This window comes from Erithacus rubecula (genome assembly GCF_903797595.1).
Source record: "Erithacus rubecula genome assembly, chromosome: 18".
Classification (NCBI taxonomy): domain Eukaryota; kingdom Metazoa; phylum Chordata; class Aves; order Passeriformes; family Muscicapidae; genus Erithacus; species Erithacus rubecula.
Genome location: NC_136670.1, coordinates 1,043,892 through 1,064,298, shown reverse-complemented (window position 1 = coordinate 1,064,298; position 20,407 = coordinate 1,043,892). Strand labels below are relative to the sequence as shown.

At 52.2% G+C, this 20,407-nt stretch overlaps 2 protein-coding genes across 2 annotated transcripts in view; one reads left to right on the top strand and one right to left on the bottom strand.

The window, feature by feature from the left end:
• Nucleotides 1-20,407, top strand: part of NDRG3 (NDRG family member 3) — a 378,731-nt gene that overhangs the window by 154,789 nt on the left and 203,535 nt on the right. The gene's annotated exons all lie outside the window — the stretch shown is intronic.
• Nucleotides 1-20,407, bottom strand: part of LOC306809980 (chromodomain-helicase-DNA-binding protein 6-like) — a 92,436-nt gene that overhangs the window by 42,648 nt on the left and 29,381 nt on the right. The window contains 2 exon segments of the mRNA XM_079321968.1: nucleotides 1,345-1,838; nucleotides 12,745-12,800. Of these exon segments, the coding sequence (XP_079178094.1) occupies nucleotides 1,345-1,838; nucleotides 12,745-12,800 (550 nt within the window).

The following is a 20,407-nucleotide window of genomic DNA, read 5'->3' as shown; positions in this document are numbered from 1 at the left end:
GCTCACCAGCCCATGATGAACATCTGCAAGGCTCAAGGAAGAACACAAGTGACAGCACTGCATGGCTCAGAGATCCACTGGGGATGTGGCAGGCAGCTCTTGTCCTGCTGAGCAACCCAACCTCCTCTTGTCCACAACCACACCAATAGTGCCACACCAATGGCACTAAAGGCCACCCCAGTGGCAGCTCCACAGCCATGGCCTTCCCAGGATTCAGCTGCCAGTGAACTCTGAAGGACTAGAGAGCTGTGGAAGACCAAATGACATTTGTGGACACTGGTGAAGGCCTAGGCACATTTTAGCTAGGACTTTTTCTCAAGTTCTAAGGCCATGAAACTTTCTCAGTCTCAGCTAGGATTTTTCACAAGCTAGAGGCTCCTTCTTTAATGTAAACACAAGAGAAAGAATCATAACAGAGATAAACACCTGCAAGATCCCTGAGAAAGCCAGAGAGAAGAGGTGTCTCTTTCTCTGACCAATCATTTGTCTGCATTTTCTTTTGCATTATTTAAGGCAATGGCTTCCTTCAATAAATTGCTCTTTCTTGCTCATTTCTGCACCAAGCAAGAGAGTGTCTTGCTGCTGTTATTTACACATCTCCATAATTCCTTCACAGCAACAGATATTGATGCTCTTGAGACCTGCTCTGGTTCCTGCACACATTATCCATTAAAAAGAAACCAGAGCTTCTGGCCAGCCAGCCTATTAATTAAAAGGCTGAGGAATTACCAGAGGCGGCAGCGCTGGCCTGTGCAGTGCAAAGGAGTCCTCAGGCCTCCCCCCACTGCTGGCTTTGACTGCCAACACAGCTCCACAGCTGCCAGGAGGGACAAGTCTTCCAGGAGAGGGAGAGGGGATGGAATGCACTCCACCATCCTCCCAAACCCAAGCCAAGGGGAGGCACGCTGCTGGCCCTGGGTGTGCAGAGAGACCCTCATTTGCACACAGTCCAGGGCCAGGTTTTTCTCACTCACACACCCTCTGACCAGGCCCCAAATCATGTATGACTGGCCCTCTGCCACACAGCACCTCACTGTCCTGGTGGGACACCGCCCTGAAGTCCCTTTTGCCCTAGGACACTTGGCACAAAGGCCAGACCAAGGAGAGTCCAAGACTCTCTGGTCCTCTTATGGATCTGGAGTTTTGCAGGGTCTCATCCCCAGAAGAGCACCCGCCTGTCCCATCTCTGCATGGCCAGAGAGCTCATCATCATCCCCACCAGCACATCCAGCCTTCAGACCAAGTGTCCTGCACACCCAGTGCTGCTGTCTCCCAGCTGCAGCTCCTGCAAGCCCACAGCCCTGTCCACAGCAGGCACAAGGACAGGGCCACACCACCACCCACCTGCTCTTCTTGGGTCTTGATCTGGGGGCTGACTCAGTGCCACTCTTCTTCTCTTTAGGCTCCTTCGGGGCTTTGGGTTCCCGAGGTTTCCGGGGCTTCTTAGCCACCTCCCTCTGCTTGGGCTCCTTGGGCTTCTTAGACTCCTTCACCTTTTTAGGCTCTTTTGGTTCTTTAGGCTCTCTCCTCCTCTTTGGTTTCACCTCCACAGCTGCTTTATCTCCCCCTTCCTGCTCCCCCAGGTCCTTTTTCTTCCGTTTCTTCTTCACCCCCATGCCCCCACTGTCCTGCATCCCATTCTGGGTGCTCGTCCGCTTCTGGGGAGCCCCCTCGGCCTCCTCCTTCGGGCACTGGCACTGGCCACCTGTGGTTGTGGCTGTCACTGTCACCTGCTGGGGCACCTCGTCCTGCTCCTCACTGCTGGCAAAGGTGTCCTGTGCCTTGCACTCCCAGGCAGACGACATTGGGGAGAGTCTCAGTGCTTTTAAGCTTGGCGGCTGTGGAGAGAGCACAAGGTGACAGGTGAAGCAAATGCCACAGTTGTGCACAGCAGGTGCCTGGGGGAACTGCAGCCCCAGAGCTGCAACCACCCAGGGCAGCATGGCAGCATCCCTCAGCATTCAGGGACCAGGGCTAGCAGCCACCACGAGCAGACACAGCTCAACAGCAGGACCTTCCCTGCTCTGCCCAACAGAGGCTGACAGACAGAGGGCTTTTGGCTCCCCCCTAGCCCATGCAGGTCCCAAGCAGAGGTGGCTGGCCCCAGCCAACACTCCAGACTCTACTTGGCTAAGACAAGAGCAAACTGGCCATCCAGACCACTTCCTGCCTGCTGCCCAGAGCCAGAGACTGCCTGGTAGGGCGAGGAGAGGGAACTAGGGATGCCTTGCAGCCTACAGAAGCAAAAAGTGGGCTCCTAGGTCCATCTGGGGCAGAGCTTGAGGCAGAAGAGAAGGGTCAGACCAGCACTGCTCACAGGGGCTGCTGGGTGATGGGGGGTCCCTCTTGGCCAGGAGAGAACAAAAGCTGCTCTTCTTACTTCAGCACTTCTTTCATTTCCTGTGAACTTGCCAGCACTGAATACTGAAAGGAACTGAGTTACCTCCTGGGCATGCTTGGCCTCAGCAGGCATGATCAGGCAGCAGCACTCAAGGCTCTCCCCAAGCAGCAGTAGGAGTGCCTGTGGTGTGGGCCCAGGCTCAATGTGCAGCAACCTTGGCTCCAGGAGAGCAGCCCAGGCTGGCAGGGCTGGCAGGGGACAGCCCAAGAAGGGAGCTGTGGGTGCTAGTTCTCAATGGGAACCAGAAACATCCCTTGCAGCAGCTGCCAGAGCAAGAGAGAGCAAGGGATGCACAAAGGAGCAGGCAGAAGCACAGCTGTGTGCTGCAAGGATGGGGAGAGGAACGTGTCAGGTTCAGGTCCATCTCCTCCTAATGCATGGCTCAGCCACAGCCAGAGGGAAGCAATGGCCATTGCTGGGCTTGACCATCATAAGGGGGCTGGTAGGGCAGCACCTGAGCAAGCCCAGCAGTGTGACTGGGGCTGGAAAGCTGCTCCTGCAACTGGGGGCTGGTGGCTGTGCCATGAGAAAGACACAGGCCCTTCCCACCAGCCTGGTGGTATCAGCTCCTCGTAGGGAAGCTGTGGGGCAGCTGGTGAGTGGCTCAGGAAGTGCCAGGCACATCTCCTGTGCCTGTGGGGACAGGGGCAGTGTTTGCCCCACCACCTCACAGCCACGGCTGCCCCAGGCCAGGAGTGCTGCTCCCTTCACAAGCCCCTTCCCTGGGGCTGGTGGATGTGAAGTACCTGTGGCAGCAATGCCCTGGCTCTGCAGAACCCTGGCACCATCCAGTTCCTCAGGACACCTCCCAGCTGTGGGAGAGAATGCAAATCTTTACAGCTTACAGGCTGAGGCTGGGGCCCATCCAGGGCTGTCCAGGCACAGGGTGCTCTGTAACACTCAGAATTCTTGTTTGGATTAGATGGAAGCATTAAATGAAACAAACTGCAAGTGGAAAAGCCCCTGATGCCCCTGCAGCCCCCCATGAGTGGGGCTGCAGGCTTGGCTAGCATTGGTCAAGCAGCTGCACCAGCATCCCTGCCCACATCAGGCACCTCCAGCCCTGGCCCTTGCTGCACCAGCAACCTGGGAAGGGGGAGCAGCCATCCTGCCACATGGACCAGCCATCACAGGGCACCTAAGAAATTAAAGGGAACCTATTCTAGACCAGGAGAAAATCAGCACTATTGATGCTGCTTCTGAGACCACTGGCTGTGCAACAGGATCAGCCTTTGCATTCCTCAGCTCTTGCAATATGGAAATCAGCTGTAACAATTCAGAATCATGGAATGGCCTGGTTTGGAAGGGACTTCAGGGACTTCACAGGCTATCCACTTCCAACACCCTGCCATGTACAGGGACAACTTTCACTAGACTAGGTTGCTCAGAACCCCATCCAACCTTGACTTGAACACCCCCAGGGATGCGGTAGTCACAGCTTTTCTGGGCAAACCCTTCCAGTGCCTCACCACCCTCATAGCAAAGAATTTCCTCTAATATTCAGTATTTTATATGTATATGTATTTGGATTTTCTCCTAATATCTAATCTAAACCTACTCTCTTTCAGTTCGAATCGACTCCTCCTTGTCCTGTCATCAGATGCTCTTGTAAAAAGTCTCTCTCCATCTTTCTTGTGAGTCCTCTCTGGTTAGTACCCCTGATAAGGACAGTAGAACAGAACAGCATTTTACTCACTTGATAAAGATAGTAGAAAAGAACACTTACTCTTGTCAAGGACAGTAAAACACAACAGCACAGCCTTATAGAAACAGATAAAGGATGTAACTTAGGCAAACAGAAGTCATGCAAAACACAAGCAGGATGCCAGCTCAGGTCTGCAAGGCTGACAAAGCAGAAGTTACACAAAACAGTCATACTGCATTTACTCAAAAGGGGGGGGTTGAGGAACAGCCACCTAAAATGGACACCAGAAGTGAAGATGGACCCCAAAGAACCATGTCAGGACTTCTGATAAGGGGTGTGACTATGTAAAATAAAGCCAAGGAAGTGGGGATAGCTAATGAATATGTAATCAGTGTGTATGATAAAATGCCTGTTACCCAACACTCATCCCACTGAAACAGAGGAAGAATCCCCTGCAGTGACCAGCAGACTGCAACAAAGAATGTCTGCTTCTAATATTCAAAACTGTGTTATAAAGTCTCTATCCAGACAATTTCAGTATCACTCCTTTAGGTAAGCCCCCTATAGGAACTGAAAGGCTTCGATTTTGTTACCCCTAGGCCTCCTCTTTTCCAGGCTGAACAAACCCAATTCTCTCAGCCTTTCCTCCTGAGAAAGGTGCTCCATCCCTCTGGTCAACTTGGTGGCTTCCTCTGGACTGGCTCCAGCAGGTCCATGTCTGTCTGGTGCTGAGGACTCCAGAGCTGGATGCAGCACTGCAGGTGGGGCCTCACCTGAGGGGAGGAGAAGGGCAGAATCCCCTCCCTTGACCTGCTGCTCACTCTTCTTTAGATGCAGCCCAGGACATGGTTGGTTTCTGGGTGCCAGCACACACTGCCAGGCGTGTGCAGCCTCTCATCCACCAGCACCCCCAAATCCTTCTCATCAGGGCTGCTCTGTTCCTGTCCCAGTCTGGATTGATACAGGGATTGATACCCAAGCCACACTTTCTTAAAGATTTGCGAGCTCTATTCCACTCCCTTGTCCCAGAGGGCAGTGTCCTGGGAATCCCACTGACTATCTCCCTGAAGAGCTGGAAGTCTGTTTCCCAAACAGTGTCAGCACCTTGGCCTGGGATCCCTGTGGCCATCAGGTGTCACAGCCTGGCATGTCCCAGGAGCAGTGCTGGTCCCAGTCAGCAGTGACTGCCTTCACCTGGAGCAGCCAGAAGCTCTGGAGCAGCCCTGCCACGAAGGGGCCATTGAACACCCCAGTGGGACCCAGGCACAGCCAGGGGGGAGACCAGGCTGCTTCCCACCAAGTGCTGCCAGCCCACAAACCATACTCCCAGAGCTGCTTGGTCTATCTTGAGGGGAAAATTCTTCATGTTATGCTCCTGAAGCCCACAGCAAGCTCTGGCCATGCATGTGGACTGCACTGCCAAGCACACTGCTACGAGCCAGGGAATGGGTTTTTTTCTACTGCCCCTTGATGAGGTTCAGTTTATCCTGGCTGCTTGTCAACAGGAACAGCCTAAGAAAGCAGTGCCAGCTTGTGCTGCTGCACAGCTCCAAAGCACCCTCTGCTTTGCCTGTGGCAGCCCTGCTGGTTTCTCACAGCAGGCAGGAGCTCACTGCCCCCATCAGCTGTGCCACAAGGGAAATCACCTCTGCTTCCAAAGGGAGAGAGCCTGAAGGGCTGGTGTCACACTGACAGGGACACCTGGGGGTATTCACTACCACAAACTCATAAAGTATTAGGGAAAACCACTAAATTTGGTTAAATCCTACTGCCCTTCTGAGTGGCTTCTACTTCTCAAGGTGTGAGGGGGGTCTCCATGTCACACACTCTGTACCATTCAGTTTTGCCATCCTCCCCCTGCAGAGCTCTCTTGGCCCAGCTAAAGCACAGGTGACAAGTCACCCTCTCCTCAGAGGGGGCTGTGCCAGCTCTCAGGCCACCTGCCTTATCCTGCCCAGCACTTCTTCCAACCCCACTGGCTCTGGGGTGGCAGTAGGAAGCACGTAGCATCAGAAGTCCCACAGAGCAGTAGGAGGGTTTCTGCTCTGCTCCTTTTCCTCTTACAAACTATGGAATGCACCTGGGGACAACCTGTAGGCAGATGCCAAACTCTGCCAGTGCTTTACAGTCTCCTCCAGGAGCAGGGACAGCCCCCAGTGATGACACATGCATGGCTGGTTCTCCCATACTTTACTGGGTGCATCTTGAGATTTTTCTCAACTTTTCAGCATCCATCTCTTTTTCAGAATCCCAAATGACTGCAGAAATCAGCCAGCACCTTTCTTCCCTTTGTGCTATGAAAGCAGAAACATCTTCCCTGTATTTGGTTTCCTGGCCTTTACCCAGTCACTAATTTACAGGAAAGACCTTTCATCAGGACAATGATTCACATGTTAACAAGCATTCAGTGAGAAACTTCTACAGCTGCTGTTTGGTGCCCCTGAGCCTTGCACCAGCCCAGCCCAACTTCAGCCCTGTGACCCAGTTATCTTTAAAATCCCCAAGAGACTGCAAGGACTGACTCTGCTTTGCAAAACTCATGTTGACTATTTGCCAGTGTAGTATTTTCAGAAACAAAGTGTTTATTATATTTCCTATTTACTCAATAACTCACCTAAGCGAATCTATTTATCTTTAGTTTCACATTTACTCCCCTCTCCCCTTCCATGGCCCTAATGGGTATGGTCTAACATTATTTATTAGCAATTCCCAAATCTCACAGTGTTCTTTTACAATTCCAGAGTAAAGACCCTCAAAACAGGAGGCTTATTTACTTTGCTCAAAAATGTCTTTGCCATACCCTTCAAGGGCAACCTTCTGATGCCTCTGGCATCAGAGATGGCTCTGGGTAGAGTCTATTTGACTGAGCTGTTCTGCCAACATTCAGTTTCCACAAGCCCTCACTTGACTTCACCATATTTACCCTGTGATTCCTCTTAAAGGCTTTTTAAATCTTGAGAGTTGGAAAAATAATTGTTATCAGACTCCATGTCTTTAGTGGTTCCTAATGTGATGCCCAGCCCTGTTACAGGATCACTTTTAAATTCACAGAGTATGTGTCCTTTTTCTTACTATTATTTTTTTAAACTAAATAGAAACATAATTTCCCATTCAACTGCCCATTCTACATATCATTTTACATGTCCACCTAAGCAAGCAGCTTTGTTGCTTCTGGGTATTTCAGACTGGGAAAGAAGTCAAGATGATGACTTCCAGATTTTGGTAGATGATGCCCACCTCAGAACCTCTGTGGTGACACAATCCAAGCAGTCTCTGCTTACCCAGAACTCTTTTTATCCCTAGAACTATGACTTTGCACTTCTCTGAACTGGCTTTTTTGCTGATAATTGTAATGATTTCACATTTCCAGAATACACTTTTTATGTTATTTTTTTTTTTTATTCACAGAGGAATGTTCTATAAATTACATTTCATACATTCCTTCAACATCAGCTGGAACATGAAGTCTTGCTACATGTGTCTAACTACTGTCAAATAGAAGGTCAGGAGAAAAAAAATGTTTAAAACCTCCCCAGAGAGCTGAAGAGGCTAACACAGGGCACTTATAATTGCACAGCCTCACTCTAGGGCAATGCCAAGGTCAGGGTGGGCCTTCATGGTGTGGTGTGTTTCCTGAACTTGAAATTGTTTTGTTTCATTTATAGTCTCAATTTGAATGCTGAGTTTTTATTTAGGATTTGGGGGAAAACACCACCAGGAGGTGCAAGGCAAAGCAGCTCCTGCCCCTGTTACTTGAAGGGCTCCCTCCCCTCTTCCCAAACCACTGAGCCTGTGGGATGTACTGGCTGCTCCAGCCACAAGGCTCACACAGCACCCCAACCCTCTGCAAGCGCTGCAGCAAAGCCGGGCTCACAGGGATGTGAAGGGACAGTTTACAAACTGCCCTTGGCACATGCATGGGAGCTGAAGAGCAGAGAAATTCAGCAATGTTTCACCCCCACCTGCTCAGGGCAAGGCCAGTGGCACTGCCTGTGCTGAGCCAGGGACAAAGCCTGCAGCCTCTCCTGCCTGTGCCAGGCACCTGCAAAGGGAACAACAGCAGACAAGGGGAAACTGCAAAGAGAAGGTGAGGGGAAGAAGTAACATCTGCTGCCCCATGAAGACAGCACTGATTTACACAATTTATGTACTTGCAGCAGCAGCAGCAACACTACTACTACTAACAATAATAATAGTAATAGTAATAATATTTGTGAGGGGCAGAAGCAGAGAAGGTCCTCTGGACCCACATGGTAGAAGTCACATGCCAGCACTGCCAGGAGATGGGGTGGGGATGAAGATGCTGCATCCACACTGCTGGGTGTTGGAGCCTGATCCATGTCCAAACCCTGCACTACCCCATGAGTTTGGTGTGGGAAGGAGAAAAGACCAAAAGTTTCATGCCTACCCCATAATCCATCCTGCAGGCTTTCCCCTCCAAGAGCAGTGTTCCCAGCAGGGGAAAGCTCTGCCACAGCCTCAGGATCTGAATGGCAGCTCTGTCCAGTAAGAAGACCAGCAATGAGCCCTTCCAATGGTCATGATACCAAGAGCAAATCCACCTCCCCTGGCAACCAGGCTCAGACAACAACCACACAGCACAGCCTTGCCAGGCAGTGTGACTGCAGCCAGCAGCAGTGGCCATGCCACATGTCACCCTGTACCCAAGTGCAGGGACCATTTAAGCCCAGTTTGCTGCAGGCTTGGCCAAGCTTTCCCACAGCACACCAGGAGAAGCCTGCATTTGGGTCTAGGGCATGTAATCAAGCCCCACAGAGATCCAGCCTGTATGTGGAGTGTCCACATGGACCCTGACTGTGGGTCATCAAAAGTTTCCATGCTCTTAGAGCCTGATGCCTGGGGGCTGCCCAGCACCCTGGCTGCCCATTTCCCCTCTCAGCACCAACTGAAGCCACCAGCCAGCCACCACTCCAACAGCACCCAGGATGGGCACCACGACACAGCTCTGCCTCCCTGAGACAGCTCCCAGCTCAGCAGCCCAGTCTGCCCACACAGCTGGTTGCTCCAACAGGAGCAGAACAGGCAGCTTATTCCACACAGAAGGTTTTGGCAGGCTGGAGAGCCAAACACTCCAGCAGCCCCATCCCCACCAGTGATGTGCACAGCAGAGACTGTTGTACTCTGGTTGCCCCTTGTTTCCAGCTCTTAATCCAATGCAGAAAGAAGCTAAAAATATACAAGTGCCACCTTCCATCATGAGCAGGCTGTGCAGTCACCATGGGATGTGTGTGATGGAGGTGGGGCCTGGCTCTGTTCCCAGGATGCTCCAGCACAATGCAGCTCTCCACAGCTACAGCCACGAAGCTGTGACTGGGCCAGCCCTGGCAGTGGCACACGTGCTCCCACCACCCTAACAGAGGCAATGGTGGAGCACAGGGCAATGCTGCTCCCCTGGGCTGCCCAGGCTGTCCTCTCCACTCAGTTCTCTCTGGCAGGGAGAAACACCTGTGCAGCCCTTGGAGCCTGGTGGAGACCCAGCACTTGTGGCTGTGTGTGCAGGAGCTCACTGCTCCCCCCACCCTTCACCCTTACAGAGCAAGTGCTCAAAACTCCTCCACACACCCAGCACCAGGAGTCATCAGACCTGACATTCTCACCATAACACAAAAAAACCCCCACAGATACAGCCTGGGACAGAGCTGCAAATGCCCAGGGGATTGGGCAGCCCTGTCCCCTGTGTGGGATCCCACTGCTCAGGAGCCCACTCCAGTCTTGGGGAATTCTGGTAAAAACCCCCAACTGCATTTGCAGTAGGTGAGATAGCAAAGCTCACTTTCACATAAACAGACACATAAATTCAGGAAAATTCTTCATTTTATATAGTGAGTGCTTGAAGCAAAGGCAAGCAGAGCTCCCCTAGATTCTCCCAGGGGCCCTTCTCTTGCAAGGGCTGCCCAGCAGCCCTGGTGCCTGCAGCCTCCCACTGCTGTTCCCACACTGCAGGGGATCCAGCCATTCCTGCCACTTCCAAGGCCAGGCTGGAAAGTCAGAAGATCCCTCCAGGAGAAGGCTAAGGAGTCACAGGGCTTTCCATCTCTCTGTCTCCAATGCAATTTTGCTCTGCTCTCACAGTCCATGCAGGATGGGAGCATTTCCATGGCTGTAGAATAAGGAGATTTAGAGGCATTGTGGGATAAATGCATTTATTTTAGTTAATTATTTCTCTGGTTACTTAAGAAGTAAGAGTTTGGCAGAAATAAGGAGTAGAAGACCCTTCAGTGCCCAGGAACAAGCAGGACACAGACAGGAGAGGCAGCCCAGGGAATGATGGTGGTGGGCTCTCAAAGGAAACCCATCACTTGTCATTGCTCTCAGGGGTAACCAGGCACTCCTGTCCCACCTCCACCAGCAGACAAGGCACCCTGGCAGGAAAACTTGCAAGTCATGAGACAAGTGACAGGTTTCACGAGTTAGTCACAGTTTGGTGACAAATGTACCAGATTTTTGTGCATTACTAAGGAAGAAGAGTTGTGGAAACACAACTAGCCCCTTCCTCTGCTAACAACAGCCCCTCAGATAAGTAAACCAGTTGGCAGTGCCCTGAACCCCAACCCATCATAATTTGCACAGGAAGAGAGGCACTGCTGCAGAGGGCACCAAGGGAGACAGAGAGGAGCTCCTCCCCAGACAGGTCACCTCGAGACCCCATCTCTCCAGCCTGGGTTTCCTACTCCACTGGCAATGGGCACAGGCAGGACAAAGCATGGCCTAGGACACCCAAGGGCTAGGGAAAGGAGAGACTACATCCAATACTTTTTCCCAAAGGCAGTTGACAGCTCCCCTGCCATCTCTCACCAATATGAAGGGTACCAGCATCTCACCAGCCTTTTTGTCCCTGGGCCTGATTCTACACCCACAAGATGACCAACAGGGAGCTTCTGCAGGTGAGAGGCTGACAGGGAAACACATGACTTTGGAACCACAGACCTTGGAACCACGTAAGCCTCTCATCCTTTCCAGAGAGACTGTTCAGTGGAAGGCAACAGCCCCCCTAGGTGCCATGAGAAGTCTGTTTACAAGGTGTGAGTGCTCCTGGCATCAGGTGTCCAGAGTGATGTGGAATGCCACTCCTTGCCAGTTTTGTCCCTGTACTGCTCATCTAAGCATTACAGGGAGCCACTCACCCCTTCATCACCTCACCAGGAACCCAGAATGCCCACAGGAGCCCTGCTCGGTGAGGCTTTCTTCCAAACATTGAATTTGGAAATGCTGCATCCCACCCCATGATATGCTGCAAGGTTTGTCCTACTGCTGCTGGCTTAGAGAGCTCAGGAGATAAGCAGCTGGAACTCTACCCCTCCTTGCTCACATCACATGCCTCTATCTCCCTCCAGATTTTATCTGCAGCAACAGCTATAGAAAACAATTTGTCAGCTGAGCCCTCTAAAATTTTCAAATGGTGGGGAAGGATGGTTTTGCTGTGCTGAAACCCCATGTCATTTCAGCAATCCTATTTCCAGAGCATCCAAATGTGTTGTATTAGCCCAATGAGTGGCATGAATTTCTCATCTGGGTTTTGCTATCAGAGGAGGGAGATCACAGACCCCCACTGCAAGGCACCCTGCTCTCCTCCAGGCCTTTGCCCTGCCCCATCAGGAACAATCCAGCCATGCTGGTACACAAGACCCTCCATGACCCCTTCCTCCTCACCTTGAGGCTGGCTCTGCTTCTTCACAGCATCTACAGCACACACTGCTAAACTCATTACTTCCTACAGTACTGGTGCTCTGAGCACACCTTCCAATATGTGCAGCATTTGCCTTGCTGCAAGCCCAGAACAGCACACTGACCTCTTCAAAACACTTATCTCCCTTCCTCCTCCCATCAACCTGCCACAGCAGTGTGATCTGGGGTGCCCTGAACAGCACATGCTGCTTCAGAGCTGGTTAGAAATGGCACAGGCTTGTGCTCTCAAACAGATTTATCCCTTAGCCCAGTGCTCACTTTAATAGTTTCCCATTAAAAGCAGCATGGACACAAATTAGCTCCAGGCAGACCAGTTTGTTTTATACCTCCAGCCATATTTCAGCCCTGCAGGCAGAGTGACACTCTGTGCATGTAACAGGTCCTTTCCCCACAGCAGAGTGCCCATGGTCAGGCTCTTCCCTTGCACACACTTAATACAGAGACCACTGGCTCATAAATCTCCTCTGGGAGCAGCAGGTTGTTATGATCCAATGTAGCAATTCAGAAATGACAGCTTTGTGAGATGGGATTTTTTCTGAGTAAGGGAAGAAAATTCCCCCCTGTCCAAGCTCCCACAGCTCCCAGACATGATCTTCCTGAACCTCCCAGCTGGTATTAGTCCTGGTGTATCATGTTAGTAACAACAACCACAGCAAACACGTGGTTTTGTAATGACATTACAGCAAGAACCAATACTATGGGCTTTGAGACAAAAATAAAGGTTGTTCCTCCACTGGGGGCAGCACCAAGTCAAGGGCATTTCCACTACTGAAGACAGATCCCACCTTGTTCAATGGCCCCATCAGGCTCACCCAGTCTGGGGTGTGGTTCAGGTCAAATTTCAAGGAGCAGAGCTGCAGCCCTGTCTGGAAATTCAAGACAACACTCCCACAGACTCCTTCCCACCACACATCAGTTGCAACAATTTCCACATGGAACATGGTCCTCAGGCCTTGACAGCTGAACTGGGAGAAGGAGAGATGTCACAAACCTGCTTTTCTTTTTTCTGTATTTTCATTATCATCAAATCTGGGATGAATGTTATTTCTGCAAGACACAACACAAAAAAAAAATTCACAATGACGAGACTGCTGAATTTGAGGCACTCCATGCTTCCATTCATGCCTCTAGGAGGCTGAACCAACCCAACAAAGCTGCCAGAATGACACTCTCAGGGACAAGCTTGGGGACATCTGCTCTGCTGAGCCATGGCAAGAGCCCAACCACAGATATCACCACAGCTCAGTGCTGCCTGAAACCCACCAGCCAAGACCAACATGGCAGCGACAGGCTCAGCAAGAGCAGCATGTCTGGGGCTTGCACAGAACACACTCCAACTCCTCAGAGCCCCAGGGACAGCCCAGGCCCTGCTGAGACACTCATCACACACTGCCAGACCTGCAGCAGCAGAGGGAAGTAAACAAACCAGCCCCTGCCAAGCAGCAAGGACAGCAGAAATAGACTGGGGAGGATGCAGGAGCTGGAGAGGGGCTGCAAGCCCTATAACTGTGTCCATGGAAGAGCTGCTATGGGGCAAGCAAGGAGAAGAGCCATGTCTCCCCACAGGCAGCCCCAGGCTCAGAGCTGGGCCAGGCTGGCTGTGAACCCAGGCCTGTGCTCTTGCAGCAGGGAGGACCTGCAGGAGTGGCACCCACCCTGCAACCCAAGGGGAAGATGGGCTAAGGGAGGGGTCATTTCCAGCAGCTCCCCCACACCAGGCCTGATCACAGGGGCTGCAGTTGCAAGTCCAGCTCTTGGCAGCACTCAGTGCCAGAGGCAACCAGGTACCCCACACTGTCCTCCTCTATGGGCCAGTGAGGGAAGGGTCTGTGGCAATGCAGCACCATGACAGCTCTCTGGGGCACTGCTCCCTCAGGCTCCCTCAGCAGTGCCTATGGGCTGGCTCAGCCAGCAGAATTTTTTAGCTGGTGTCTGCAATGGCCACAGCTCCCAGACACTGCCAGAGCAGCTAAACCCAAACACAGAGGAACAGTGCCCAGCTCCCCCTCCGGGGCTTCATGCACCCTTGGGACCAGGCCAGATGGTGAGCTGACACACACCTGCCCGGCTTTATTCCTCTGGGTATAGGTTGGACACTGCCAGGTGCAGGAGAAAGCTGAACTCACTGCCTCCCTCCCACCAGTGCTGTGGTGGCAGGAAGGCCAGGAACAGCCCCACCACATGCAGGGTCAACATCAGAAATCACCCAGTCCTGGGTGGATGGGGCACTGCTGCAGCTCCCCAGGATAAACACACTGTGACAGTCAAGGGAACAGGGTGAGGTCTGTGCCATCCCCACTGCAGCTCCAGCCACAGCACACTCAACAGAGCTGACAGCAGTAGACGCTTTTTGGGCAGCCAATCCTCAGCAGTTGTCTGCTCCACAGTACCAGCAATAGGTGCCAAAGAGCTCAAAAGTATCTAACAAGTGTTTTAAGACAGAAATCCCACAAACTCCTTTCCCTCTGGAACATGCAAACCCTGCTCCATGAGGCATGAGCTGTCAGACCTGCTGGCACAAGGGCACACTTGCACTGCTGCCAGCCCACAGACCAGCCCAGTGACCTCCCTGTACTCCACCATCCCTCCCTCCCCAGCAGGAACACCAAACCCCAACAGGTCTCCTACAGGTGGGCCGTGCTCATGCACAAGGTGAGCAATTCTGCATGCTGACACTGGTCCATGGCTCATGCACCATACCAAAGAGGCAAAGGCTGCTAACTCTAATCCTGGCCACATGGCACAGGCCAGGCCATCCTGGCCCACATCTAAATCAAGCCAGGTGCAAGCAAGGAAAGGCACCCACACCATGACATGAGCAGGGAGGAGTTTCATGGCTTTTGGGAACAGTATGACACAGGACTTCTTCTCATGACCAAGTGTCTTGGGAATGGTTTATTATCCTACATAATTTTTAGGGGTTTTGATCTGTTTGTTTTGTTTTGTGCCCCTGTCCCTGCCCCTCTCCCACCTCCCTGGCTCCAGCACTATCACCATGAATGGAACCAGGTTGGGGTTTCCAGAGGGAGTTGGAGGCGAGGGGTAGTTCTTGCCCTTTCAGCACAGGCTATTGGACTGACCACACAGCTCGTGTCTCTGACCAAAAATCCTACTGTTTCTTTTGGGTTTTTCTTTTTGCTTTGGCAAAAAGCAAAAAGTGACTGGATGTCCCAGTCTGAGGTTTCTCCTTTGCCCCGAGATCACTCCAGAGGGACATGAAGGTGGTTCAAACCCTGGTTCTCTCTGAAGCAGCCGAAGAGAGACTGCCGGAGACCGTTTTCTCTTTTTCCAAGGATTGTTTATTATATCTTATTTCAGGGACTTTTTACTTGGCCAGCAGGGTCTGCTCAGCCTGGCGTCCATGGTGGAATCTCCCTGGTGAAGGCAGGGCTTATCTTATATAGTTTCTACTACGTATTACATGTTTACAAAATTTTCCCAATACAGTACAATTTTATTAAATGGTCCAGCCCTGACCCCATCCAATCTAAAATGCCAGTGTGTCACTTAACATGGATGACATGGAGAAGAAGGAGGAAAACGTGTCCACCCCACAAATTCTCCATCTTGGCCACGTGTCCCTTATCATAAACATTAAAAAAAACCTATTTATCTACATTCTAAAACTCTAATTTATACTTTACTAATTTTGGTGACCTGTTTCCATTCTCTTTGTGCTGACAACTTCCCCCAAGGGGTGGAATTCAGCGCCTGAGACACCAGGGTCTCACTCTGAGTTCTTTGAGACCCTCGCCAGAGGGGTTTTGAGACCCCAAGGAGGCCAGGGGTGCGCCCTGGGCTCCCACAATTGGACTTGCCAGCTTGCTCTTTCTGCTGCTCTGCTGTGGGAAGCCTGGAGCCAACACCTGTGGCACCAGGACGTGGGAACACCCTGGTTTTCCTGCTAAGGGCTGCTCCCCTGCACAGTCCAGACCTAGCGACCAGCCAGCCTTGGTGAGAAATCCCACCCAGCCTCTCCCTCGCCAGGTTCAGGAGCTGGGCTGCGGCTGCCCAGCACCCTCACCGTGCCCTTGATACTGTTCTGGGCTATTTTGCTACACTTTTTACCCCCGGCCTGCTGGGGGTCCAGCTACAGCTGCAGAGCTCTTGCAATCTCCTGCTTGCTACCTCTGGGTGAGCTCACCCTGCCATTCCAACTGCTGCTCTGAGGTTTCCTGCTGCATTTCACCCTCCAGAGGTGCACAGGGACCGGCTGCTCGCCGTGAGTTCCCACAGGCAGCCCCTTGTCCATCCCTCCCCCAGCCCACCCGCCATTCCCGTGTGGAGAGGGGCGGCCGAGCCCGCGCCACAGCGCCCCCTGCAGCCGCGGGGGAATCATCGCAGCCGCCCTGCCCGGCCGGGAGCCAGCAGCGCCCCTGCTGCCTGTGACTGGAACTGCACTGCAGGGGAAGGTGCTCGCGGCAGGACACGGCTGGGCCTGGGGTTTGAGGAGGATAGGGCTCCACAATTTCAATATCTAGCATTTATTCAACTCTTTTTCTTTCTTTTCCTGTGCCTTGCAGGCACCCTTATTTCCTTCTGTTAATAAATAGATTTTTTTCAGTTTCACCCCCCTGGTATCCATTTCTCGCACTGGCAGAGGGAAAGGGAGTTACTGAAGCCCTTTCTCTTCAGAGGAAATGCTCATTCCAGGGCATTTTCTCCTGAAATTTGTCTCAAAACTAAGCCTGTCCTGTACAGTCCCTCCTGTACTGCAGATGTGTCCTAAGACAGCCCAGAAAACACAGGGCTAAATCAACTTAGAAGACACTGCAGCTGCAGTAGAGGTGCTCTCCAGGAAGGACCACGCCGAGATTTCAGACGAAGTGGGTGCAGTAGCTCAGAATAATCCTGCTGGGATCCCACAGGGAGCAGTCCCATCCCAAGGGTGTGCCTGGAGCCAGATGTGTAGGACACCTGGGACTGGTTCATTTTTCACAGTGCTCTGTGCTGCAGGAGGGTCCAAGGTGCTCAACTTACCCATCCCTGCTAACAGCACATGAGTGCACTGGCCTTCCCCCAACTGCCTCAGCCTGGCCCCCAGCAGGGCCTGCAAGCACCCACCCAGCTGAGCTGCTCCTACCCCAGCTCTACTTCCCAGCCCTGCCCTCACAGGTTGTAGCAACACCAAATCATAGAATATGCTGAGTTGGATCGGAGCCATCAGGATCATCAAATCAAATTCCTGGCCCTACACACATCACACCTAGAATCCCATCATGTGCCTGAAAGCATTGTTCAAATACTTGAAATTGGACAGGCTTGGTGCTGTGACCACTTCAATTTTCTGCTGGAGTAACTCAGTAGATGGATCTGAGGCACTCCAGCTCTTGTGGGAACTAGCACTCTCATCTCTTCCTGCTCTCTGTTTCTTTGCACCATCAAAAGACTGTGAAGTCCCTCAGAACCCGGGCAAGGCACAGGATGCCTTCTGTGCTCAAGGAGGTCTCCCCAATCCCGCCTTGCCCTCAATAATCACTCCATGACACTTTAAGTATCTGGCACACCCCAAAGGTTTTTGCAGGCCAGCCAACCTGCTGCTGCCAGAGCAGAACTTACATCACCCAAACAACTTCCAAGCTGCAGGCTGAGCCCTGGCACCTAGCATTACAACTCCAAGGTGCCTGTGCATGTCTCCAGCGGACATAGCTGTGGGGACAGAATTCAGCAGCACAGGACTCTCCCACAGCAGAAAAGCAGGACACTGGTAGCATCCATTTGCACCCCTCTGGCAACCACTGCATCTCACCAGTGCAGCTCTGTCCATCTCCACAGCCTGGGGAAGGGCCACCACCAGCCCATAAGACTGGGGGGCAGCTGTAGCCCTCTGCTCCTATCCAGCAGTGCCAAGATCCCACATGGAGCACACAGGAGGTTCCACTGAGACACAAGAGATGCCAGGGAAGGAGAAAGGCTCAGACATTGTCTGCACAGCAGCAAAACCTGAGGTAAACTAAGGTCAAGATAAATACCCTGCTACAAGTTCCTTGTCATGGGTCAATCGCAGGCTGAAGTCTCTTGTTGTGTGGCTCACAAGAGGCCTCTCACTCAGCTCTAGGTCTTCAGGGCGCTTTAAAAAAAAATAAAATAAAGAAACATATATTGTGCATCACGTGCATGGAGTGGCCTAGGCCCCAGCATGCTTATTGCCTTTTGTACAGTGTTAGCTCAGGCAGCTGCAGCAGCTGAACTAGGGCTGGAGGATGCCCAGACATTTGGTGCTGCAAGTGAGCAGCTCAGCTCTGCTGCCTCCAGAGCCCAAAGGGTTGCAGGGCCCTGCTGCCACCTGCCCTGGGGCTGTCACACAGCCCTGGCCCCTGCTCCCAGGGGTTGCTGTTCCAGTACCACCCCACCTGTGCCTTCCCAGGCACTTGGCACTCAGGGAGGACGGAATCCCAAGAAGGCAGCACTGGGCTGGCAGGACAAAGGCTGGAGGCAGGGAAGGGCAGCCAGTGCCAGGAGCCAGCTGCCCAGAGAAGTGAGCTTTAGCCTTGCTTCATGAGTCTCAACAGCAGTGGCAGGAGACCAAGCACAGCTTCTTCACTAGGATAGGGAGCAGGCAGCTGGGCTCTGCCACACGTCCAGTGCTCCCAGGAGTGGCTGTGAGGGACAGGGATGTTCCTGGGCTCTCCAGCAGAAAGGAGAGCCAGGCTCCTGCTGCCAAAGTAGCCCTCTGCCTGTAGCCTGACATTCTTCTCCCCATGTGTATTGGTTTTGCACAGCCTGGTTTTGGGTAGAGGGGGGCAGAGGAGCTGCTGGAAGCTTCCACCATGTCTGGCAGAGCCAATCCCTGATGGCTCTGAGGATGGACATGCTGCTGGCCAAAGCTGGGCCAATGAGAGAGGTTGGTAACACCTCTGTGATAACAGATTTAAAAAGAAAGTCAAAACAAAGACACATAGTTTTTTCTTTTAGTCCAAGAAGAGGAGGAGGTGAGAATATGTGAGGGAAACAACATGGAGACACCAGGGTCAGTGGAGAAGAAGAGGGAGGAGATGCTTCAGGTGCCAGAGCTGAGATTGCTCTGCAGGCCATGGTGAGGACCATGGTGAAGCAGCTGTGCCCCTGCAGCCCATGGGGATCCATGGGGGATGCTGAGATCCATGGGGATGCAGAGATTCCCCCACAGCCCATGGGGATCCATGGGGGATGCAGAGATTCCCCCACAGCCTATGGGGATCCATGGGGGATGCAGAGATTCCCCCACAGCCCATGGGGATCCATGGGGGATGCAGAGATTACCCCAAGCCCACGGGGATCCATGGGGGATGCTGAGATCCATGGGGATGCAGAGATTCCCCCCACAGCCCATGGGGATCCATGGGAGATGCAGAGATTCCCCCACAGCCTATGGGGATCCATGGGGGATGCAGAGATTCCTCCACAGCCCATGAGGGAGGTGCCCATGCCAGAGGAGGTGGATGCCTGGAGGAGGCTGTGATCCAGTGGATCCAGAGCTGCTGGAGAGAGAGGGTCCCTGCTTTCAGCAGCCTGTCCTTGGAGGGCTGCAGCCCATGGACAAGTGACCCATGCTGCAGCAGTTTTGGGAGGACTGCTGCTCATGAGTGGACCCACGTTGGAGAGGGGAGAACTGTCAGAGAACTGTCTCACATGGGAGGGACCCCACTGTCTCACAGGGCAAGTGGAAGAAAATTTCCCTCAAGTGATGAACTGACCAAACACCCCTGGGCTGTCAGTGGAAAGGAGGGAGGAGGGTCAAGGGAAGAAAAGGTGTTTAAAAGGGCTCATTTTATTTCTCATTATCCTTCTCTGACTCAGCAACAAATTCACTTTGCAATTTTAAGTTGAGCCTGTTTTGTCCTTGAAGTACTTTTCCCGGTCCCTTAACTCATGAACCCTTTGTTAAATTTTTCTCTCTTCTGCCCAGCAGTGGCAGGAGAGAGTGAGCAAGTGGCTTTCATGGGTGCCTGGCACTGGGCCAATGTCAAACCACAACATCAAGGCACTTTAGGACCAGGTTGTGGGGCAGGATACCCTGCTGTCTTAGGCTGCAATACAGAATATGACCATAATATGTATTCTATCACCATCTGTTGAAGTCAGATGAGGCAGTAATCCTTATCTCTGTGGGAGATACTCTCTGCTAATGGGCCATCTGTTAAAACCAGATGGGTCAGTCATCTTTACCTCCTTCAGAACCCACCCCTCCTCCAGGAAGATATGGTCTGTTAATGGGCCATTGAGTCCCAGTGCATGACTGATAAAATTACATCATCCCACTGGGAGATGCTCCACCCAGGGGGAGGAACCAAGCCTTTCCTACCCAGATAAAAACTGAGATTTGGAACACCAAAGCAGCCTTTTCCACTGGATTCCAGAGGAAAACTGCACGTTCTACAGGAGCACTGCTTCAACAGAACCACATCTGTCACTCCAGGAGGACTGCTACCAAAACCCTGACTGTCTGGGTGTCAGGTTGCATTCTGACTCTGTCAGTGTTTTGGGTTTGTTCTTTGTATTACTGTATTTCTATTTTAATTTTCCTAGTAAAGAACTGTTATTCCTATTCTCATATCTTTGCCTGAGAGCCCCTTAATTTCAAAATTAAAATAATTTGGAGGGATGGGGTTTACATTCTCCATTTCATGCTCTTAGCAGACACCTGTCTTTCAAACCAGGACACCTGCCCATTC